The 25,867-nt window shown below is 44.6% G+C and overlaps 2 protein-coding genes across 3 annotated transcripts in view; one reads left to right on the top strand and one right to left on the bottom strand.

The window, feature by feature from the left end:
* The first annotated feature begins 905 nt into the window (after positions 1–905).
* Positions 906–5,191, top strand: rplp1 (ribosomal protein, large, P1). The gene is made up of 4 exons (NM_001017204.2): positions 906–1,051; positions 2,996–3,070; positions 4,374–4,488; positions 5,065–5,191. The coding sequence occupies exons 1-4, from the start codon at positions 980–982 to the stop codon at positions 5,142–5,144; spliced, it is 342 nt and encodes a 113-aa protein (NP_001017204.1). The 5' UTR covers positions 906–979; the 3' UTR covers positions 5,145–5,191.
* Positions 5,192–22,794: 17,603 nt separating this feature from the next.
* The window catches only part of ago2 (argonaute 2, RISC catalytic component), a 40,276-nt gene continuing 37,203 nt past the window's right edge, over positions 22,795–25,867 (bottom strand). The window contains exon 19 of one of the 2 annotated variants that reach the window (XM_012964517.3): positions 22,795–25,667. In XM_012964517.3, coding sequence (XP_012819971.1) covers positions 25,559–25,667 — 109 coding nt within the window. In that variant the 3' untranslated portion in view covers positions 22,795–25,558. 2 annotated transcript variants of the gene reach the window in all.

The raw sequence follows: 25,867 nt of genomic DNA, 5'->3' as shown, positions 1-25,867 counted from the left end.
AAGTGTATAATCACTCCCCAAGCCCTGTGCCCCCTCTCCTGTTACTGGGATGGCTGGTAATTCCCTCTGTCACTGCAGAAATGGATTCAGAATGTTGCATTAACCCCAGGCATGATATACATATGGGTGTGTTGTACTACAACTCCCAGCAGCCCCAAGAGATCCTGAGAGTTATACCTTAAGGAGCAACTGCAGAAAGAACGTAATGGTACAATCTCATACCCTATAGAGCAGGGAGCAGGGTGTAGACAGGTTGAGCCTGAATAGAACAGAAATGGGAGCCTCTGGCTATACTGTCCAATTGCATGCTGGGTATTGTAGTTTAATATTAATCCTAGCTGTAGGCTAATTGTTAGCTACAAACTACATTACCCAGCATGCAGTGGGACAGGCATGTCAGCTTTACTAGGGAACAAAACTTTGGCAGTTTCCAAACTACAAGCCCGCCAAAGCTCCAAAAAATATCCCAAAACTGTACCTTGGGGGGTTTGTACTTTGGAAACCCACCAGGGCTTTAAATTAGTAGCCCAATTTGGCGGGGAACTGCCAACCTTGCAACCCTGAGGAAACCAAACCATTGAAGTACTCAGCCCATCATACCCGCTCAGCCTCATCGAAGCGACCTATAGGCAACGCTCATTATGACTGACGCGATTGGTGCGCCTTCCTGCCTGTCATAATGCGCGTTGTCTATAGGCCGCTTCGATACCCAGTGAGGCCTTACGTTTTCACTGCTTTGTTAAAATTGTAACTTTTACATAAAGTTATAATAAAAAAAAACTCGCTGGTCCTGCCCATTCGTGACAGCTCGGGGCCTATAAAAACTAGGCCCCGCCCCTGCCCGCCCTCTCTCACACTGTTACGGTGGTTGTGTAAGGTGCTTGGTCCTTCAGCCGAAGCTAAGGCCTGATCTGTATCCGGCGGCTAGCACCCTGTCACTCAGCCATCCGCGTCCCGCTCCGCGTTATACAGCTCAGCAATGGCCTCCGTATCCGAGCTCGCCTGCATTTACTCCGCTCTCATCCTCCATGATGATGAAGTCTCCATCACGGTGAGAAGCCCGCAGGGGGGAAGCAACATGGCGGCCGGCCTGCTTCATATCATGGGGCGGAAGTGCCGGGGAGATTATAAAGTAGCGGTGGCTTGGGGAGGGGGGACTTACCGTATATACTATTGTACTTGTAGGAAGCAGGATGGAGCAATGGCAGTTACAACTCTGAGTTATACACACTGTCACTAGGCGACATATTGGGGTAATGAAGCTGCCAGTGCCGGGGAAGCTGATTGGGCGACTACATGTGCTCCTTGGCTTGTAAACATTAACCCCTACCTGCCTAGTTGTTGGGTGGGTACCCTGAGCTTTGCTGGAGGATGCTGGGAGATGTAGTTCAGCAGTTGTAGCCCAGTAGGTTACACATCTCTATGAAAGCAGCAGCTTTTAGTGTTTAAAGGGTTAATAGAGCAAGGGGAGGTTAAAGGGTAACTCCACCAAAAGTTATTGTAGTCAATATCCAGTCATTCCTTATTGTGCTGGGGCCATAGCCCTCTGTCATTGCTACTGACTGCTGTTCAGCACTTACTGTTGTCTGGTTCTGACTCTCCAAACAATGTAGCAGAGGGCTGGTTATTGCTTGACTTACAGTATTCCCAGGAGTTGGGAACGGTGCAGAGAATAGAGGCTTCCGCTCTGCCAGATTGGTGGGGAATTCTGGGAAATTGTACAGAGTAAAGTTGGCCATACACGGGCCAATTTGGCTGTTTATCTGCCTGCGTATGGGACTCCCCCCACTGATGTCTGGCATACAATTGGGCAGGTTTGATTTTCCAATTGGCAATGTGCTCCTGTAGAACAGACCTACCTGCTGTCTTAATATGATTGTTTGGTCCCCCAAGCCTTTTAATTAGCCAGATTTTGCCCCCCCAATGGTTGTATGAGGGGAAGGGGCTATTGTTTGGTGACAGTTACCCTCGCAGTATCCTTGGCTGGGAGATGCCGGGAGTTGCACATTGCACTTGGCTTATAAGCGTACGGGTAGGGGTGCATTGGATCCCTTCATGAAAGATTTGGCCAAAATTCTACAGAATTAGGCTACAGAAGGGCTAAATAGAAACACATGCTTAAATATTTATTAAGGAGCCCAAAGTGTGGGCAGTGAGTGACTGGAGTTGATAGTTGGGGGGCTGGGTAGGGGTTGCCCCTGGCGTTTGTGAGTGTGGGTAACAGTTGGTAATTACAGGGGTTTTTCACCCTAACTTATTTTGTAGTATGAAGTAGAGATCTCCAGTCACTCACTGCCCACACTTTGGGCTCCTTAATAAATATTTAAGCATGTGTTTCTATTTAGCCCTTCTGTAGCCTAATTCTGTAGAATTTTGGCCAAATCTTTCATGAAGGGATCCAATGCACCCCTACCCGTACGCTTATATTCTGAGACAATTTTATAATTGGTCCTCATTTTTTAATGGTGGCTTATTGATTATTTAGGTTTTTGTTCAGCACATCTCCAGTTTGGAATTTCAGCAGCTATCTGGTTGCTAGGGACTAAATTACCCTAGCAACTGGGCATGGAGTGGTTGAGAGACTAAATAAGTAACAATATATTTGGAGCCTCACAGAGCAAAGCTGGAAAATAAAGAGACGTTGCTAAGAGCTGGCGATTCTGTAACAAACTAAAGTTTAACTTCAAAACAAAAACTGTAGTACTGTGTTAGCCAGTGTCAAAAATACAAGAGTATTATATATAATTATTAAATATTATATATATGTATACACATTAGGTAGCCAATATAGGTATCATTTCTACAATACTCTTGTATTTTTTTTATTTTAAATTTAACGTAAATGTGAGCTGCCCCTTTAGACTCAATGGCAAAGAAATGAATGACATTGGCCCAAGTTTCTTGCTGTTTGGTCCAATTAGACCAGAGTAGCTGATCCCGGCAGGATCGCTGAGCCGATTGCCTATTGACTGACTGATTCTCTGTTTGTTTCCAGGAGGACAAGATCAGCACCCTCATCAAAACTGCAGGAGTCACCATAGAGCCATTCTGGCCCAGCCTGTTTGCCAAGGTAGGTTGGTCACTAATAGCCTTGTGTGTAGCCCCCGCTTGTGCCTACCCACTGGCACCTACCCACTTGTACCCATCCCTACATGGGCATCACACTCATACCTGTGGCACATGGGGGTCATTCTCTGCCAGCAGATCACCAGCTGCATGGCTGTGCTGGGGCCCTTGGGGGCCAAACCCTTACCTGTTTTTCTCTCGCTGTCACCCCCCTGGCAGCTACATGCAGCAGCCTTGCCCTGTGGGACACTGGCTATTTTTTTATCCTGAGTTCAAGACCCCTGCCATAAAGCAAGTCACACGAATATTAGCAGTTTTACATTGGATTTGCACTGAGTGCCCCCCCTGCAGTTCTGCCTGGGCACCCAAAGGGGTTTATTCCTTATGTCCCCCATGCAGTGTGTGATTTCTCTGCTCTGTCGCTCGTTAGGGTAAATAAGCACCAGCATCGGTACCAACAGGCAGAGATGGGTTAATGTTAACCCTCTGGCTGCTGCTGGCACTAACAATATACCGTATATACTCGAGTATAAGTCGATCCGAATATAAGCCGAGGTACCTAATTTTACCTAAGAAAACTGAAAAACTTATGGACTCGAGTATAAGCCTAGGGTGGGAAATGCAGCGGCTATTGCTAAGTTTCAGTAATCAAAATAAATACCAATACAATTACATTAAATGAGGCATCAGTGGGGTATATGTTTTTAAATATTTATTTCAAAGATAAACAGTAAATTAGCTCTGTAAGTGGAGAAGAGGGTCAACAAAAACAATGTGGTATCAATAATGATGCCTTAAGAGTACTACCCCCTTAGCTCAATCAGCAACCCAGCTAAAACACAAAATCATTCAAAACTATATATAGATTATATAGAATATAAAGTGCAATGTCTAGTGCAGATTGGGACAGGTGAGAGCGGTAGATGAAGATGAATTTGGGAGCGGGCCAGGGCACTGGAGGGTCTGGTTGCGGGGGGCCTAATTTGCACACAAAAGACAGAGGGTGCTAGCCTGGAGGGACTCATGGCACCCGACTCGAGTATAAGCCGAGGGTGACTTTTTCAGCACATTTTGGGTGCTGAAAAACTAGGCTTATACTCGAGTATATACAGTAATTCATTAGGGAATGGGTAAAGCTTTCATGTAAGTGGCAGAGTGGGTGCTGAGATGCCAGTGCCATAGGGGTTACATTTCTGAGTCCCCAGTTACCGTACTGAGGTGCCCTCTGACCTGACACAGTGCCCTGCTGTATTTACTAACGTGCCCAGAGCTGTGAGTAACCTGTTGAACATTTCTATTCTCTCCAGGCTCTTGCCAACATTAACATCGGTAGCCTGATCAGCAACGTTGGTGCCGGCGGTGGAGCTCCGGCTGCTGGTGGCGCAGCCCCATCTGCAGCATCTGCTGGAGGAGCAGCACCAGGTAATAACTGGGAATCAGAGTATAATATTCACATGCTGAAGGTTTATTTCCCCTTAACTAGCAGTAAAGTCTAAGGGTTATGTGCCAGTGTGCCCAGAAGCTTGGAGGCAGGGTTCCCATCTCACTGCTGCACTGCTCATTCCTCTATCTGTTGCGTGGTGATGCAGAATCCATTGCAGTCAGCAGCAGGCTCTGACATTGCTAAGAAATATGGACACTGTGCGGTTTAAAGCAGCAATGGGAGGGCACATACAGCTTTGGGCGTCTCTGCTTGGGCAGCCTCCCCATAAGGTTAGGGGTTAATAGTAACATAGTAGGGGAGAATGAACAAGTAACAGTAAAATTTAACCTTTATTTCCCTAAGTGGGTGGAGCTTCTGTAGCACCGAGCGGGGGCCCAGTCTGCTGACATTGTAACATTCATCTTTGCAAAGAGCTTTCTAACCGAGTTAACTGTTAAGGTTCCAGACTTGGTTAGGTATTGGTTAACTGCTAGGGTCCCGGATTTGGCTAATTTGTTAGGGGTCTTGGCCTTTGGGGAGCCAATTGCTGATTATTTGTGCACCTTCCCTTCCAGCTGAGGAGAAGAAGGAAGAAGAGAAGAAGGAAGAATCCGAGGAGTCTGACGATGACATGGGCTTCGGTCTCTTTGATTAAGACCATTTTGTAAGAGGATCTTATAATAAAAGAAAAAAGAACCATCAGAACTGGGTCGGTGTCTTATTCTTTGGGCTGGGGCTTCAGTGTTCAGTGATCCTGCTCCTCAGCCGTGTCTGTGCCTCTGGCCCTGCGGTATCAGCACATTCTAACCCATTAGGGGTAGCTATAAAATGTCCTAATCCTAGCAACTTTGCAATTGGTCTTCATTGTACTATTTCTGAATTATTTGCCTTCCTCTTCTCTCTTTCACTAAACTGTAGCCTCACAGCAATTGTTTTTTGGCTGCCGGGGTCACTTTTTATTCCTTGTCTTTATATTCATATCCTGTCCTATTCATATTCCTGTTTCTCATTCAATCCACTGCCTGGTTGCTAATGTAAACAAGGTCATAGCAACCAGATAGCTGCTGAAATTCCAGACTGGAGAAGCTGCTGATCAAAAAGCTTAAACAACTGAAAAACCATAAAGAAAAATGAAGACCAATGGCAAACTGTCTGATTATCAATATCTGTTGTGCCAAGTTAATTTAAAGGTTAAAACCTGCTTTAATGCTTGGAGATCATGGCAGCGCCCCAATTCTGACTGGGGCCGGGAAGCCTGATTCCATTGGTGGGCCACAGGTGGGGGCCGGGAGTAGCGGCCACAGGTGGGGGCCGGGAGTAGCGGCCACAGGTGGGGGCCGGGAGTAGCGGCCACAGGTGGGGGCCGGGAGTAGCGGCCACAGGTGGGGGCCGGGAGTAGCGGCCACAGGTGGGGGCCGGGAGTAGCGGCCACAGGTGGGGGCCGGGAGTAGCGGCCACAGGTGGGGGCCGTAGGGGCTGAAGGGAGGGCTCTGGGTGGGAGACCAATAACAGGCTGAGGGCTGCAGGGTATGGTGGGAGTTTCCCAGACCCCAGGTAAAGAGGAAAGTGACAGTAAAGGTGGCCATATGTATTGTTAACCATTTGCTTGGTGAGGTTGCCAAATGAGCGGATAATCTCCTGATATGGCCACCTAATTACTTGGGGTAATTGCACAGGCACAATGGGAGCGAGGGAGCATCAACCGCAGATTCCTTCCCCGATCTGATGGGAAATCAAACCAAAGTTGGGTAGGCCTGCCCACACACGGGCATCTGCTGAATTGGTCTGAAGAAGCCGAATTGGTAGCTGATATCTGGCCAGGAATGGCTTTACTGTTCCCATTGTCTCACAGCCCAGTCTGTGCCCGGGCATTATTCCCAGTGTAACGGCCTGGCATTCCTGCTGTGATAGGAAATTCTTATAAAGGGCTGCAGAGAATGCTGGGAGTTACAGGCCTAATAACCTTTAAAGCCCTACATAGCAAACTGGAGTCTATTAACCCAACAGAGGATGCTGGGAATTGTAGTCTAATACCTAAAGTTCTGCAAGGAAGGGGCTACTTGTCCATTAACACTATAAATCCTGCAGGGGATGCTGGGAGTTATACAGCAATAACACATGACAGGCCATTCTAGAGTGCTGGGAGTTATACAGCAATAACACATGACAGGCCATTCTAGAGTGCTGGGAGTTATACAGCAATAACACATGACAGGCCATTCTAGAGTGCTGGGAGTTATACAGCAATAACACATGACAGGCCATTCTAGAGTGCTGGGAGTTATACAGCAATAACACATGACAGGCCATTCTAGAGTGCTGGGAGTTATACAGCAATAACACATGACAGGCCATTATAGAGTGCTGGGAGTTATACAGCAATAACACATGACAGGCCATTATAGAGTGCTGGGAGTTATACAGCAATAACACATGACAGGCCATTATAGAGTGCTGGGAGTTATACAGCAATAACACATGACAGGCCATTCTAGAGTGCTGGGCGTTATACAGCAATAACACATGACAGGCCATTATAGAGTGCTGGGAGTTATACAGCAATAACACATGACAGGCCATTCTAGAGTGCTGGGCGTTATACAGCAATAACACATGACAGGCCATTATAGAGTGCTGGGAGTTATACAGCAATAACACATGACAGGCCATTCTAGAGTGCTGGGAGTTATACAGCAATAACACATGACAGGCCATTATAGAGTGCTGGGAGTTATACAGCAATAACACATGACAGGCCATTATAGAGTGCTGGGAGTTATACAGCAATAACACATGACAGGCCATTATAGAGTGCTGGGAGTTATACAGCAATAACACATGACAGGCCATTCTAGAGTGCTGGGCGTTATACAGCAATAACACATGACAGGCCATTCTAGAGTGCTGGGCGTTATACAGCAATAACACATGACAGGCCATTATAGAGTGCTGGGAGTTATACAGCAATAACACATGACAGGCCATTATAGAGTGCTGGGAGTTATACAGCAATAACACATGACAGGCCATTCTAGAGTGCTGGGCGTTATACAGCAATAACACATGACAGGCCATTCTAGAGTGCTGGGCGTTATACAGCAATAACACATGACAGGCCATTATAGAGTGCTGGGAGTTATACAGCAATAACACATGACAGGCCATTATAGAGTGCTGGGAGTTATACAGCAATAACACATGACAGGCCATTCTAGAGTGCTGGGAGTTATACAGCAATAACACATGACAGGCCATTCTAGAGTGCTGGGCGTTATACAGCAATAACACATGACAGGCCATTATAGAGTGCTGGGAGTTATACAGCAATAACACATGACAGGCCATTATAGAGTGCTGGGAGTTATACAGCAATAACACATGACAGGCCATTCTAGAGTGCTGGGCGTTAGAGAACAATAGAATCTGTGAGATAAGTAGGAAATTCTCCGAGTTCTAGTCCAGTAAAACACAAATGGAGTTGAGGAGCCAGCTCAGTGGGATCAGAGCAGCGCAGTCCCAAATATCTGTGTCAGTCAAATCTGATATATGCCTGGCCCGCCCCCATCACGTGATCAAGTCTCGGCCCGCCCCCATCACGTGACTCGTGCTGCACCAATAGCCTTCTCCTGGTCTCTCTAGCCCGCCATTTGTGTGTGCCCTGACTGAGTGCACTAGGCGCTAATGCTGCCTGCTCGGTGCCGTTTGGGAATCCGGTTGGGTGGGACATGGGAGGAACTTCCCCCCGGCGCTGCGTGAGGTGATGAGAGTACGGAGAGCCCTCACAGAATCCCTTCAGCCATAGTATGGCGCCATAACAGCAAGTGTCCGTTATATTTACCTTACCCATGCGAGCTCTGTTCTTTGAGACGATGCCCCTAGATTGGCTACCGGCTAATGATGGCCCGCCCATTACTGAGTTATAATGCCTGTCACGTGATGTGGTGCTTGCGCGTACGGGAGTAGTTTCCTCTGCGCCTTTACCCAAATCAACCACTGGGGGCGCAAATGTTCTACGTGACCTCCTCAGGAACCAGCGCCTGGGCTCCTCACACATGGCCCCCCCCTCCCTTCCCCCACAAATGAATTCCAATTGACTGGCCCTTTACTTTCAGCTGGAAGGCGCTTCTCCCTGGCTCTGGCGCTTAGCCCATTGTATCCGTCACATAGTGTTTCCCTTAAACCTCTCATCCAAAAGCTGCTACTCCCTATTAAACCCATCAGCCCCAGAGCCATGTCTCCTTCATTTAATCTCAATTTGATGTACTATTTGGGATTTTGGAAATACAGTGCTTATGGGTGGCCCCTCAGTGACTGCTAATATCCTTATCATTTACAGTAGGGGGTACATTATCCCTTATAATACATGAGTGATACTCAGAGTTCCCTGTATAACTCAGCCTGCAGCCTTGTGCCTTTATATGGGGGGCACAGAACCCCTCAGTGACTGCTAATATCCTTATCATTTACAGTAGGGGGTACATTATCCCTTATAATACATGAGTGATACTCAGAGTTCCCTGTATAACTCAGCCTGCAGCCTTGTGCCTTTATATGGGGGGCACAGAACCCCTCAGTGACTGCTAATATCCTTATCATTTACAGTAGGGGGTACATTATCCCTTATAATACATGAGTGATACTCAGAGTTCCCTGTATAACTCAGCCTGCAGCCTTGTGCCTTTATATGGGGGGCACAGAACCCCTCAGTGACTGCTAATATCCTTATCATTTACAGTAGGGGGTACATTATCCCTTATAATACATGAGTGATACTCAGAGTTCCCTGTATAACTCAGCCTGCAGCCTTGTGCCTTTATATGGGCACAGAACCCCTCAGTGACTGCTAATATCCTTATCATTTACAGTAGGGGGTACATTATCCCTTATAATACATGAGTGATACTCAGAGTTCCCTGTATAACTCAGCCTGCAGCCTTGTGCCTTTATATGGGCACAGAACCCCTCAGTGACTGCTAATATCCTTATCATTTACAGTAGGGGGTACATTATCCCTTATAATACATGAGTGATACTCAGAGTTCCCTGTATAACTCAGCCTGCAGCCTTGTGCCTTTATATGGGGGGCACAGAACCCCTCAGTGACTGCTAATATCCTTATCATTTACAGTAGGGGGTACAGTATCCCTTATAATACATGAGTGATACTCAGAGTTCCCTGTATAACTCAGCCTGCAGCCTTGTGCCTTTATATGGGCACAGAACCCCTCAGTGACTGCTAATATCCTTATCATTTACAGTAGGGGGTACATTATCCCTTATAATACATGAGTGATACTCAGAGTTCCCTGTATATCTCAGCCTGCAGCCTTGTGCCTTTATATGGGCACAGAACCCCTCACTGACTGCTAATATCCTTATCATTTACAGTAGGGGGTACAGTATCCCTTATAATACATGAGTGATACTCAGAGTTCCCTGTATAACTCAGCCTGCAGCCTTGTGCCTTTATATGGGCACAGAACCCCTCAGTGACTGCTAATATCCTTATCATTTACAATAGGGGGTACATTATCCCTTATAATACATGAGTGATACTCAGAGTTCCCTGTATAACTCAGCCTGCAGCCTTGTGCCTTTATATGGGGGGCACAGAACCCCTCAGTGACTGCTAATATCCTTATCATTTACAGTAGGGGGTACAGTATCCCTTATAATACATGAGTGATACTCAGAGTTCCCTGTATAACTCAGCCTGCAGCCTTGTGCCTTTATATGGGGGGCACAGAACCCCTCAGTGACTGCTAATATCCTTATCATTTACAGTAGGGGGTACAGTATCCCTTATAATACATGAGTGATACTCAGAGTTCCCTGTATAACTCAGCCTGCAGCCTTGTGCCTTTATATGGGGGGCACAGAACCCCTCAGTGACTGCTAATATCCTTATCATTTACAGTAGGGGGTACATTATCCCTTATAATACATGAGTGATACTCAGAGTTCCCTGTATAACTCAGCCTGCAGCCTTGTGCCTTTATATGGGCACAGAACCCCTCAGTGACTGCTAATATCCTTATCATTTACAGTAGGGGGTACATTATCCCTTATAATACATGAGTGATACTCAGAGTTCCCTGTATAACTCAGCCTGCAGCCTTGTGCCTTTATATGGGGGGCACAGAACCCCTCAGTGACTGCTAATATCCTTATCATTTACAGTAGGGGGTACAGTATCCCTTATAATACATGAGTGATACTCAGAGTTCCCTGTATAACTCAGCCTGCAGCCTTGTGCCTTTATATGGGCACAGAACCCCTCAGTGACTGCTAATATCCTTATCATTTACAGTAGGGGGTACAGTATCCCTTATAATACATGAGTGATACTCAGAGTTCCCTGTATAACTCAGCCTGCAGCCTTGTGCCTTTATATGGGGGGCACAGAACCCCTCAGTGACTGCTAATATCCTTATCATTTACAGTAGGGGGTACATTATCCCTTATAATACATGAGTGATACTCAGAGTTCCCTGTATAACTCAGCCTGCAGCCTTGTGCCTTTATATGGGGGGCACAGAACCCCTCAGTGACTGCTAATATCCTTATCATTTACAGTAGGGGGTACAGTATCCCTTATAATACATGAGTGATACTCAGAGTTCCCTGTATAACTCAGCCTGCAGCCTTGTGCCTTTATATGGGCACAGAACCCCTCAGTGACTGCTAATATCCTTATCATTTACAATAGGGGGTACATTATCCCTTATAATACATGAGTGATACTCAGAGTTCCCTGTATAACTCAGCCTGCAGCCTTGTGCCTTTATATGGGGGGCACAGAACCCCTCAGTGACTGCTAATATCCTTATCATTTACAGTAGGGGGTACATTATCCCTTATAATACATGAGTGATACTCAGAGTTCCCTGTATAACTCAGCCTGCAGCCTTGTGCCTTTATATGGGGGGCACAGAACCCCTCAGTGACTGCTAATATCCTTATCATTTACAGTAGGGGGTACATTATCCCTTATAATACATGAGTGATACTCAGAGTTCCCTGTATAACTCAGCCTGCAGCCTTGTGCCTTTATATGGGGGGCACAGAACCCCTCAGTGACTGCTAATATCCTTATCATTTACAGTAGGGGGTACAGTATCCCTTACAATACATGAGTGATACTCAGAGAGAGAAATAAAGGGCAGGAGACGAGTGAGACTCTTAGAGACTTTATTACTGGTTGCCATACTATGAGGCAAATAAAGAGCGGGGGGGGGGGGGCACCATACAGAAGAGTTCATAGCACACCATTCACATCAGTCAGATAAGAGTTACAGCACTTGAGTTTGTGGGGAGAAGAAAAGACTCACTATAAAGCTTTCTTTTCCTAATTTCTCATATTACAGAATAAAAACAAGAGGAAAATAACTGTCAAGGTTACATTTCTTTTATTGCAAATATAGTGCAAACTATGTTACTAGGGAGCGTCGTTAGCAACCCTTGAGCGAGAGGGAGTATCTGCATATGGCCACCTTTGGCAATTACATTTCCTATTACCTTTCTATGGGGTTGAAGAACAGTGAATTCACATTAAGCCTTTCACACGGCTTTGGCCGCCAGTCTGGCAGTGCAAGGGTTAAGACAATACAAACAACCCTGTGCCCCTTGACAAAACCATCCAATTAAATTGAAAGTAACATTTGGATGGCGGTTGCCCAACCCAATATCCCTGGCTCCCAGGCCAACAACTCACGTGGGGTTAGTAAAGGGGTGGTTCACCTTTAATTTAGCTTTAATATAGAAAGGCCAACACTAAGCAACTTTTCAATTGGTCTTCATTATTTATTTTATTAGTTTTTAAATGATTTCCCTTCTTCTGCCTCCCCAGCTTTCAAATGGGGGTCACTGACCCCGGCAGCCAAACGCTATTGCTCTGTGAGGCTCTAGTTTTATTGTTATTGTTACTTTTTATTCCTTATCTTTCTATTCAGCCCCTCCCCTATTCATATATCAGTCTCTCTCTGAAACTGCTCCCTGGTTACTATGGTAAACTAGACCCTAGCAACCAGATAGCTGCTGAAATTCCAAACTGGAGAGCTGCTAAAACAATGAATTAACTACCAGTAATACAAAATGAAGACCAATTGCAAATTGTCTCAGAATGTCACTCTCTACATCATGCTAAAAATTAACCTAAAGGCAAACAACCCCGTTAACTACATGTGGGGCAGGGTGCAATCCGCCATTTTTGCCCTACAGGTGGCAGAATTGCCTCACATCTCCAATCAATGTTTGCCCCTCGTGAATACAGTGATGGGGAATGCAAGGAGCTCTGTATTCATGGGGCAAAGAGAAGGAGGGAGGAGAGACAGATGCCCCCCCAGCAGTGGCCCTTGTACTTACTGCCTTGCCCTAGGGCAGATGGTAAGGAGAGGGGCTGCCCTTTACCCACAGACGCTGTGCCTCTGAATGAACACTAGGGGGCAGGCTTTTACAGCCATTAGTGCTTTTGCCCTTCTGCCTGGGGTCTAATGAAATTACCCCTATACTTATAATGAGTAAATGACTCATGCTGTCTGCCCCCGACTGAGACTGAGCTTTCATCAATAGCCAATAGAAAGCATGGGGGGTTCAAGGCTTCTGCCGAATATATTGCCTTACGCTGGCACTGCCAGGCCGTGCAGCAGAAGCCGGAGCTGAGAGAGGCCACAGAAAGGTCCGACTAGGAAGGAGCACAGGATCCCACAATAGGCAATTAAATAAACAGCGAGACGAACCAACACGCGTATCCGGCGGCAACGGCGCTCGGACACGGACTGACGCGAGGAACACGATGCAGCATTTTCAGGCTTTATCTTGAGGTACCTACATAGATTTAGTTTCACTATTTTTTTTTGCCAAAAGTACTATTTACCTTAATTCTAAACAAAAAAAAAATAAAAAAATAAGAATAAAATGCAGTCTTTGAGTTGATCCAAATGTCGGGCGTACAAAGAGAAAGTGCAACGATGCGGATTGGTTAAATATGCAGCATATTAATGCGCGGCGCAAATCCGTGGCGCCGACTCATAAAAGTCACTTCTTACGGTTTTTTTTTATTAAAAAATGTTTTTTTTTTTGCAGCAAAAAGAGCCAAAGTAAAATGTATAAATCTGTTGAAGGAATGTCGCTGTTGCTAATGGCGCCGGTGGCACGGCGACCGGCCGTATATTAGAATAAATACCTAGAATATTTTCATTATAAGTACAGGTATGGGATCCGTTATCCGGAAAACCCTTTATCCAGAATTCATATAAAATAATTTAAAAAAATTAAAAACATATTTCCTTTTTCTCTCTGTAATAATAAAACAGAACCTTGTAATTCATCCCAACTACAATATAATTACCCCTTATTGGGTTTATTTCATGTTTAAATTGATTTTTTTTAGTAGATAAGTATGGAGATCCAAATTACTGAAAGACCCCTTATCTGGAAAACCCCAGGTCCCAAGCATTCTGGATAACAGGTCCCATACCCATAGAAGATTAAGGTCTCATTAGTATCAGAACATTTTCATGGACAAAATATAAATATACACCCTCTATTTCTGTCTCTGGGGGATCCGCCACTACCTAGCAACCCAGTCTTGTAGCCAAGGCCCCAGGGACATCAGAGCAGTAGAAAGGGAGCCTGGGCAAAGGGATATGCTTTACAGCACTGCCATCAGAGCAGTAGAAAGGGAGCCTGGGCAAAGGGATATGCTTTACAGCACTGACATCAGAGCAGTAGAAAGGGAGCCTGGGCAAAGGGATATGCTTTACAGCACTGACATCAGAGCAGTAGAAAGGGAGCCTGGACAAAGGGATATGCTTTACAGCACTGCCATCAGAGCAGTAGAAAGGGAGCCTGGGCAAAGGGATATGCTTTACAGCACTGCCATCAGAGCAGTAGAAAGGGAGCCTGGGCAAAGGGATATGCTTTACAGCACTGCCATCAGAGCAGTAGAAAGGGAGCCTGGGCAAAGGGATATGCTTTACAGCACTGCCATCAGAGCAGTAGAAAGGGAGCCTGGACAAAGGGATATGCTTTACAGCACTGACATCAGAGCAGTAGAAAGGGAGCCTGGGCAAAGGGATATGCTTTACAGCACTGCCATCAGAGCAGTAGAAAGGGAGCCTGGACAAAGGGATATGCTTTACAGCACTGACATCAGAGCAGTAGAAAGGGAGCCTGGGCAAAGGGATATGCTTTACAGCACTGCCATCAGAGCAGTAGAAAGGGAGCCTGGACAAAGGGATATGCTTTACAGCACTGACATCAGAGCAGTAGAAAGGGAGCCTGGGCAAAGGGATATGCTTTACAGCACTGACATCCGTTTTGTTCAAGACGCTATGGACCTAAAAACACTGATGCTTTTTGAAATGCGTTTATCCCACTGGGAAGGGGCTTACTGGTTTGGCTTTGGGTCAGCAGTAAAGATGGAGCTTAGTTAAAGGACACGGCACAAATTGTGGTACCATTTGACTTCATGATGATGTGCCCAACCCGGCTCTGAGCTTGGGCTAACAGGCTAACAGATCGACGTAACACCCAACCACTGAGCTTCTCTGCTCTTGTATGACATGCGTATAGTGCAACTGTCACTCTCCACAGATGGGCAAAGGAATGACCTGAGGTAGTCTAGAACTGGAAAGAGCTGGGTGGCAACTTCTCAGACGGGGAGAGAATAACGGTCAGTTATGGCACAATCGCAAAGCCCGGGAGAACCGATACCTAAACCCATAGTCCACAGACTTGGCTGAATACAGAATCCTCAATAATGACCTGGGGGAACACGGGGCCCAATTAGAACCCTAGTTTGCATATTTGCACCCCTAACTTATATTGGGGGGCCCAGCTAAGCACAGGGCTGGCTGCCAGGTATCCAAGCAAACACAGATGACTGCAGTCTAAATGGAAGACAATTCTTCATTGGGGCCAGGAATAAATGTTTCTATGGAAGAAGAACTGGTTACATGGGGAATAAGGAGATAAAGTGATACCGACACATTAGTATGCAAACCCATAATATCATCTGTATTACTAGAAGGGATGAGGCACAAACATCATTCAATGGCGGGGCTCTTTTTGTAGTCAGCCTATGGGAGGCTTGCCCCACCCCCCCAGTTCAGTGCAACTTCTTCAGCTCTCCCTCCACTAATACCTCTGGGCAGGGGGTGGCATAGGGGGATTTTCAGGCAGAAAGAAGTATTAATACTGCCTCATGATGTCACCTGGGGCCCCTTAACATGGCGTGTGTCCTCCTAAAGGGCCAGTTTTGTTCTGCGACTATATAATCCCATGCACTGGCCGGCAAGTCCAATAATACTAAACCGCATTCTAAGTGAAATAAAAGGAAGGCAAAGGGGCCGGCGCTGCTATTATACGCACCGTTACTAGGGTGTCTATGGTGGGTACACTCCATAGCAACAGCCACCAGCATTGGACATGGATATGGCGCCTACAGAGCCAAACAAACTGCTGTGGAATAATCATGGAAATATACTATATAACGGATACACAGTGCATAGCTTATTGTGCGCAGAGAACATTTATCCCTTGTACAGAGATATGGGATTTACTACAGGGAACTTGGTGTTTTCCAGATACAGGAGCCTTTCTGTAATACAGAGCACAAGCCTTAAGGCTACTGAAATCCCTTGCTTGCTGCAAGGCACCGGCTTATTACAGAGACATTATATAGGTAGGACACTGCTACTGTAAAGCTTTACACAAATAGGCCTTCCGGATAATAGATCAATCACTTTCTGAATATAAAACAAACAAAAAAAGTTGATTTTCTGGGATTATACTGGTATTATAATCTATGAAATCCTTTGTTTTATTGTTTACTTGCAGAGATAAGGGGTGAAAACAACAATAAAATCAGTATGTATATTTATCCATTACTCCCATCATTCCCGGCAGCAGCTCCCATACAGTAGGTGTGAAGGAAAGAGCAGAAGGGGCAGAAAGAGAGAGCAGAAGGGGCAGAGAGAGAGAGCAGAAGGGGCAGAGAGAGAGAGCAGAAGGGGCAGAGAGAGAGAGAGAGCAGAAGGGGCAGAGAGAGAGAGAGAGAGAGAGAGAGAGCAGAAGGGGCAGAGAGAGAGAGAGAGCAGAAGGGGCAGAGAGAGAGAGAGAGCAGAAGGGGCAGAGAGAGAGAGAGAGCAGAAGGGGCAGAGAGAGAGAGAGAGCAGAAGGGGGCGGAGAGAGAGAGCAGAAGGGGGCGGAGAGAGAGAGCAGAAGGGGGCGGAGAGAGAGAGCAGAAGGGGGCGGAGAGAGAGCAGAAGGGGGCAGAGAGAGAGAGAAGGGGGCGGAGAGAGAGAGCAGAAGGGGGCGGAGAGAGAGCGCATCAGGGCTTTACACCTTTACAGGTACTAAAACATGTATAAATTAAATGGCATTGTTTCTATGCCAGCAAGGCCACCAATAGATATATTTAAAATTGGCAGCTCCAAGCTAGAAAGAACTGACTGGTAGAGCTCAGGGCTGGCATGCACGGGTGGATAACCTGCGCACTACCAACCTTGCCCATACAATATGGGCCCATTCCTACTCTGACCCCCCGGCACTGGGCACTAATAGCAATACACTGAGGCAGGCTCATTGGTCTTAGTGGTCATGGACTCAAAAATGACATCTGTAGCCAGCACTTTCCTACACGCGATGCCCAACTATAAAACTGGCGCGGGGGGGGGTCACATGGTTACTCGCCTGTAAACAAAAGCAGCAGGTAGGGAATCCCATACATAGCACTGACAGTCAAGCAGCACCACGCGCACTCACAGCAAACGCCACTTCTACCGATCGGATACACAAACACCGTCACTTCAATATAAAAGTTAGCACCATTTTGCAAAGTTACATATAAAACGTACTCGTCAGTAAATATAATGGCATTAGGGGGAGAGAAGAAGCTATACAGGGCTGCACATGGGGAACCCCAGAGCACCACTAAATCCTATACATAAGGCTCCCCCCGTGCCTGTATTGGCTGAACAGTGTTATGGTGAATGAAGCCTTGCCCAGGGCGGCACATACGGACATGGCACCTGGGGGGGTTCTCGGGGCAATCCTTGTGCCCATATAATGGGTTTGGCTCTGTCTGGTACAGAGGTAGCCAGGAATCCATGCTGATGTGCCCGACAGAGGATGGACCAGTCATGGCTCCCATACACTAAATACAACACAGCTCTGGTTCTGTCAGTTAAAAGGAAAGGTTCCCTGCGACTATTCAACAGGTAAGAAATAGGAAATCTCTCTTTATTGCACAGTTAAATATTTCGACTTTTTCTACTATCAAAGAAACAAAATGCTGGGAAAAAAAAAATCACGGCTAGTGCAAAACTCCGTTACACACCCAGGGCGTTTCCCACATGATTAGGGATAAATAATATATATATATCCGCATTAGATTAGTCTGTACTTCTAAAGGGGTCGTTAACAACGGCTTGATGAATATATGGTACAAAGGGCCGCACCATGCTCAGTGTAAGGCAGCAGATTAGCTCGAGGCTAGCACACTCCAACCCTTGGGAATAGGTATATATGTGGGTGAATATGCACAACAGGCTGCACTTCCCGGGGTTTTGCTATATACAAGTCAGAGTGTGAAAGTGTTAAATAAATACACAGGGACCAGCTGTGTGTGTGGCAGACGTAACAGTCAGTGTGACCAGCAACCCTATGCCCCCCCCCCGCTATCAAACAGCAGACTCAACAAGACTCGACTTGGGATCCCGTAAAGGAATCGTTCAGCATAAAAATTAACCTGGGTAAATAGACAAACTGCTCAAAATAAAAAAAATGTTTACAATACAGTTAGTTAGGCAAAAATGTAATCTATAAAGGCTGGAGTGGGCAGCTGTCTAACATAATAGCCAGAACACTACTTCCTGCTTTACAACTCTCTAAGCTGTCTGCAGTCAGTAACCAATCAGTGACTTGAGGGAAGTGGGGGGGGGGGCATTTGGAACATTAGGCTCAGTTAGTTTGCTTTTAAATCTGACCTGTGAGCTCACAAACTAACTGACAGTTATGTCCCAGGTGCCCCCATCCCCCTAAAGTCACTGAATAATTAAGACAGTGATCCCCAACCAGTGGCTCAGGGGTAACATGTTGCTCCCCAACCCCTTGGGTGTTGCTCTCAGTGCCCCCAAACCAGGGAGTTATTTTTGAATTCCTGACTTGGGGGCAAGCTTTGGTTGAATAAAAACAAGATTTCCTACCAAATAAAGCCCCTGTAAGCTGATAGAGTGCATAGAGGCTGCCTAATAGCCAATCACAGCTCTTATTTGGCTCCTCCGTGAACTTTTATGGTGCTTGTGTTGCTTTCCAAGTCTTTTTACATTTGACTGTGGCTCACGAATAAGAAAGGTTGGGGACCCCTGAACTAAGAGGATAGAGAGCTGTAAAGCAGGAAGCAGTGTTCTGGCTATTATGTTAGACATCTGCCCACTCCAGCCTTTATAGATGACATTTTTGCCTAACTAACTATATTACAAATATTATTCTGCTTAGTCTGTATATTTTATCCAGTTTCGTTTTTACACTGAACTGTTTATAAAGTAAATGTACTAAAATGTCAGCAAGACAGTTACAGTGTTAGACAAATTAAATCCTAAGCAGAGTTATTGGTGAATATTAAATGGAAAGGGATACTCAAATGCCCATTAAAATGAGAGATTCCAGACACATTTGCTGCCAGTGTGTGACTGTGACCCAACGGCTTGTTCTGAGCGCGGATCATACACACTGCTAACATGGACATGTTACAGTCTACTTGCAACGGAAACATTAAACCATTTTTGCTAAATCCTCATGGTACGACTACCAATTCCGTGGGTCACGGAAAGTGACTCAATTGTGAGCATAAGGTCACACACTATTCAATTAAATGAGTTAGGGCTGCGACACACTGGGAGGATCAGTCGCGCCCCAACAAATCTCCCTTGTCGCGGGCGACTAATATCCCCTAAATGCCATCCCACCGGCTAGAATGTAAATCGGTGGGATGGCATATGCGGCGGCGCAATTTGCAGAAGTCGCGGAAGTTGCCTTGAGAGGAAACTCGCAGTGCCACGTAGGGAATTGCTTTCAAGTCCAGTTGCTGGATACTGTCTATCTCGCCCTGGATGAATAAAAACTTTCATAGAAACAAGTCAAACAACCCCTTTAAAAATAAGAACACATCTAAGGAATACAGAGCCCCGGAAATCAGGGTTATTTGTGAGGAAATAACGCAGAGCGTATAAAAGATATTCCCGCACCGTCCTGGTTACGAGTACATAAAACTGGCAGATTTATAGCTATATCTTAACAGCACATTCAAAAATATTCTCTACCCCCTCGTTAGCGGGCCGGCACGACCGAGCTTGGGACTGTTAGAAAGAAAGCAACACACCACGGCATTCGGTTAAATATAAAACATCCCCATTGGGCTAAAGGACCTCGGCTGTACAGTACAAGGGACTATTTACATTATAGACAGAGGAAATAAACGGGACAGTGCACTTCTCAGCACTACACAATGGCTGCTGAGCGACGGAACACATCATTTCAGGTATTTTCCGAAATAAAAGACCCGAAAAGTAGGGCAGTAGATTTACTTACAAACCTTGGGTAACAGTGAATCGATTGTCTTTATATATCAGGAAAGACTGCTTTACACTCGCTGTACAGAGATCACTGCAAAGCCTTCTCACTCCATGGCTATCCGTTATATATATTACACAAGCTGCCATAAGACACTAGGAATTACATACAGAAAGGCCGCAGTATTGAGTTTCTGCATATTCCCATACAAACTCTGGGCTTGTACACATCAGGGAGGGGGATATGCACTATAGAAATTGTTACATATTTAATACCAATTCACAGTTGTAACCAAAAAAGCCTTAATGAAGTACAATTGAGGGGGCTTCTGCACCCCCCCACGTCCTCCTACTTGGCAAGTGAATCCTTTGGCATTCAGGAATACAGTCCACATTGATTCAGTATCGCAAAGGAATCATTTGTATCAATGTCAGATTGTCGTCATTTGTTAGGGAAATGGGTTCTGACAGAGAATGTGGTTAGGAAAGTAAATAATGGGTTAAGAACACACACAATAAATACACAAAAATTCCATGTGAAAGGCAGGGAGAAGCAGTGCAGCAGGATAGGGTTTTGTTGAACTTAAATATAAGAGTAGTGTCATGCAGGAGAACTCAATTTTGGGAATAAAAAAAAACCAAACCACTAAAATCATTACAAAGGGGTAGTTCATCTTAAGGGTGAAGACACACAGAGCTACTTAGTAGCAGCTACTTGTCATGACTACTAAATAGACAATACTGGGAATTGCCTCCGCTAAAACACACGTAGAGACAATTATTAGCATTGTCTGTTTCAGTAGCTGCTACTAGTAGCTGTGTGTGTCTTCTCCCTTAAGTATAGCCATGCACAAACCAATAATATCACTGGTGTGTGTGTATAGGGGCCTACCAAGCAATCAGAACTATAGAAAGGCAGCCATACCATTGTCCATTTGGTCTGTGGACTCATTGGTCAGAGAGCATACCCAATCAGTCTGTGTATAACAGCCTCAGATTATAGAAAGTTCCACTCTTAACTTTTCATTTGGTCTCCAGTAAAAAAATAAAGTTTCCCCACTATTTTTTTTTTTTGTTTTGTCTTTTTTCGCCTCTGTAGCTTTTACATGGGGGTTAAACAAAAACCTACAGCTACAATTATATTACAACTTTTATTCCTTTCCTATTCATCTTACAGTCTCCCATTAAAACCACAGCCTGGTTTCCTGGATAAACTGGACCCTAGCAACCAGACAGCCAAACTAGAGAGTTACTGAAAGTAAAAGGAAAGATTCTAAACTAATTGTTTTTTTTTCTGATTTCTCCATGTTCTCAATGGCAAATTGGTATGACCCTATACAGGTATGGGATCCCTTATCCAGAAACCCTTTCCAAATTATGTAAAGGCCATCTCCCATAGACTCCATTATAAGCAAATAATTCTAATTTTTAAAAATGAATCTTTTTCTCTGTAGTAATAAAACAGTACCTGTACTTAATCCCAACTAAGATATAATTAATCCTTACTGGAGACAATACAAGCCTGTTGGGTTCATTCAATATTTAATTGATTTTTAGCAGACAAGTTATAAAGATCCAAGTTACGGAAAGATCCTTTATCTGCAAAACCCCAGGTCCTGAGCATTCTGGATAACAGGTCCCATACCTGTACTTTCTGAAATGATTTCATATGCCCAGTAATAGTAAGGACAATGCTATGTAGGCTTTTCTTGTGCTTGAACAAAAAGCTAATTACATTTCAAAGTGATTTCCCCTTTAACCAATGGCCTGTCCAGAGTGGGACCCCATAACCCCCTTCAATATAAAGATATCCTCTTGCAACAGAAACCAGTCATTTAAAGGGCGTTGCATAAAATATGGAATTGGCCGGCTATGAGCGGAGGGCTTATTCCATTAACATGCCGTGGTTTATATTATTGGACGAGACACGCGCTGACGAATTTCAACATAAGACCGGACAAACAATAAAGCAAATAGATGCAGAAATGGGCAAAAATGATTTTGGAGAGGGCAGGCTGGCTAAGACCGACAGATAGAAAAGAAAGCAAGATATAGGTATATAAACAGACAGGACGCCATTTGTCTACATAAAATTCATTCAAATAGAAAATAGATAATAGATATTTTATAATGTGCAATGACGTATACATGAAAACATCCTGTATCATTATTATTATTATTATTTCTGTGTGCAAAGAGAAGCAAATCTGCCCACCGACACTGTGAGAAGAGCAAAGCCTTCACTGAATGCACAGCCGACCCACGTGGGACTCGATGCATAGATATTTCTGTAGATAAAAAAGCACCACTACAAGTTGATCGATAAGAGCACGGCTCGTTACGACTTGGCTGCGAGGAAATGTGCGTTTCTAATGCCCGTCACCGACACGCGGGGTTACAGGAAAGCGATAGGAGCGATGCGCAGTTTGGTCTGAGGCTGGCAGAACATGCAGAAGATGGGGTTACCGAAATAGGTTAAATTTAGTCTAAACCGGGAATAGGAAACCTGCAGCCTCTGCTGGAGTTGCTGATCTCCCAGCAGCCCCCCTAGATTTCAGCTGCATGGGATTCTGGGAGAAGCCCAATAATTTTCATTTTAATGATAAAAGTAACGACTTCCCACAAAAGTTTAGGGATTCTGATAGAAACCCTTACAGCTCTCACTCTCTCCATGCCATGTGTACTTGCTTCAGGTTTGGCCCCTGTAGAGTGCAGTCACGACCACAGTGATTTTTTTTTTTAGGAGTATCTGAGGTTGGGGCTATGTTGCTGCACCTTACAGCTACTAAATAAAATGTATGTTTGTACAACTATTTATATAGAGCTACTAGAACACACAGAGCTGTACAAATGTCTGCTTTCCCTAAACCTTGTGGGAAGACTTTACTTCCCCTTTAAAAGCACCCAAGCAGTATACATTACAGCAGTAACTGATTCTTGAGTTCTGTCCTGTAACACATTAAGCTGGCTGTACATGCCCACATTCGGCCCGTTTTGACCACAGTGCCCAACTGACCGGACATATATGTCAACAGAAAGCTGTTCTTACTGGCCAACTGTACTCAACCCACAAACCCTGCTGTCAGATGCCTTTAGGGTGGCATTTAGCCTTTACATCTCTACATTTTGGCTGGAACAAACACCAAACTCCAGTACCTCCAACAGAGACTGCAGGTTTGAATAAAGGCTCAGTAGTACTACAGATGGAGCAGACTTTTTTTTGCTATGTCTAGAGAACACACTCCACCATTTTTTTGGCGGTGTGCTAGACGCTTCACTGAGGGCAGAGTTTCCTAACCTTCTCCCTTATAGGGAATCAGCTTTAGACCCCAAAATTGATTCAGAATTAATTAAGCACCTTATTTCAATTACTGTTCTCTACTGTCGGGGAAAAAAACTGCACACGATTAAGGAAACTCACCCTAAACAGCAGGGGAACCATTCTTGGGTCCCAAACCATCAGTTACAAAATAGCTGATTTAGGGCGATACCGCACTGGGGAGTTTTGATTGGCGCAAATGCTAATGACATCATAAGGGAACGCCGCTCCGTTATTTATAACCATTTCCCACAGCAGGGCACAGCGCCAAGCAGAACGTTCCTTCATATCAAAGCAGGCCTTTATTACAGTAGCAAAGGTGAGAACTGAGGCTATAACTATTGCTATTAAGTGTAAAAAAGTCAAATCCATGGTCAGATACAGAAGTGACACAATTGCATATTACTAACAAAAGCAAAAGGAAAAGTTCCATTGGGGGTTGCATATAAATGTCACGCTGAAGGTAAACATGATAACTGCCTCCTTTAAGCAACATGTCGCATTTGATCTATTGAGTGAGGCGCTCGCGGGTTGTATTGCAAGACACGGGTGAGAGAAATAAAGCTTTCCTTTGTTGTAGGCTATGTAAGCGCCGATATCTGGACTCGAATTAAAGGGGCAGTACGTAAAGCACATTCTCCTATTCATCACATCATCACAAATGGACTTCCAGTTGCTGGCTTTGCAATAAATGCAGCACTGCTAATAACTAGAAAGGAACAGATGCAGCTTGATTTTTTTTCACATTTTGCAGCTGTAACACTACCAGATTAAAGGGACACCGGCATTCATTTTTTCAAAATTTCTGTGCCAATCCCAGGACCATGGCTCTCCCCCCACCCAAGTCAGGGCTAAGAAACAGAGCAAGCTGGGCTATTGTGTGTTCCTATAGCAAAAAGCAAACAGACTCGCGGGGCTTCTTATGACTGGGATGTAGAAACCAGGCAGGATAAAGCACCCCAATATACGGAGATTTGGTGGGGGAAGTACCATTACAAGGAAATCTGGTTCTGGGCCTGGCATGGATGTCAAAATAGTGTCGGTGTCCCTTTAAAGTTTGGTTTTTTTTTTTGTTATTTTCAAATGTGTGATAAGTACCTCTAGCAACAAAACAGTTAAAAATTCATTTTTCTTTTTAATCCATTCACTGTCGGTGGAGCCTGTAAGAACAAATCCTTGTACCACAGGTCACATTGTCAAAGAAAGGTTAAACATGTCAGCTCATTTAACCCATGCACAGAATAGATATGTTGCTATTTAAAAAATAAAGTTAAAAAAAAAAATGATGATTTTGTTTTTTTTGTAAATAAAATAAATAGCATGTCATATTAATACTGGTAAATAGAAATATTTTTTTTCTTTTTTTTGTGTTTTTCTTTTCTTTTTACATTAGCTTAACATGATTGTACTGATTGCCACAGACCCGTATTGGTAAGCAACTTTGGAAAGGTTAGAGTTTAGACACAAATACGATAAACGAGACTTTCTATGGAGAGTGTGTTCTGAATGGCACCGGGTAATAATATATGTAAAAGCATGAGATGGAGACACTAGGGCACTAATCCTCTCCAGTCATGATTAAATTCATTAATATGACTGACTCTCTGAAGTACATAGAGTTATGTACCAGAACATTTGACACATAAAAAGCTACATATGGTAAAATCGTTTGCTAATTAAAAAATATCAATATTTTAAGGCTTCAAATGTTCTGCTAATGCCTTTTTTTTCTTTTTAAGCTCTTTTTTTAGCTCCTTTTTTTTTAACCAACCCAACTGACAGCAACCATCACATTAAATTCAGCAACTGAACAGGGATAATACAGGATCCGAAACATTATTCCATAGCAAAAGTCTAAAGCCCTGAGGTTACGTGTTCAGTTTTTCTACATGGGTACGTGTTTCTCTCTCTGCACCTTTGTAAACATTCCCATACCAAGCAAACTCCAAGCTACATTAATCGCAACAGGTCTGCATCGTGAATGGAAACATAATGTGAGAAGCGGTTCGGACGGAAGGCTGGTTGGACAGTGGGGGAAACAACAGGGTTACCGGTAGATTGCACTTTTTGCTGGGAGTCGCCGTAGTATGGACTATTTTACAAACAACTAAGTGCAGCTGGTCTGTGTGAATCCGTTTCCAGGAGTGCTATTAAGTCACTGGATAACAGCGCCTGTTACGCAAAGTACATCGTACGCAGTGTGTCCTGATGTACCTGCACTGCCTTAGCAAGTGCTTGCTGATCTCTCCCGTTACTCTGACCGGATGTATGGCTCCCTTCAGCACTGCAAGAAAAAAAAAAAACATACTGCATTAAAACCAGACAAAATATAACCATATAACCATATAATATACAGTTTGGTAATTTCCCTATGGAACCAAACCATAAATTATATCCTTATAAATAGAGGTTAGTGATGTCATCAGTTATAATCAGAGCTTAGTGATGTAATTTCTGTCACATGACTCACTAAAACTTGTATAT

This window comes from Xenopus tropicalis, chromosome 6 (assembly GCF_000004195.4).
Source record: "Xenopus tropicalis strain Nigerian chromosome 6, UCB_Xtro_10.0, whole genome shotgun sequence".
Classification (NCBI taxonomy): domain Eukaryota; kingdom Metazoa; phylum Chordata; class Amphibia; order Anura; family Pipidae; genus Xenopus; species Xenopus tropicalis.
Note: the sequence above shows the minus strand (reverse complement) of the source record. Positions and strands in the feature narration are given on the sequence as shown.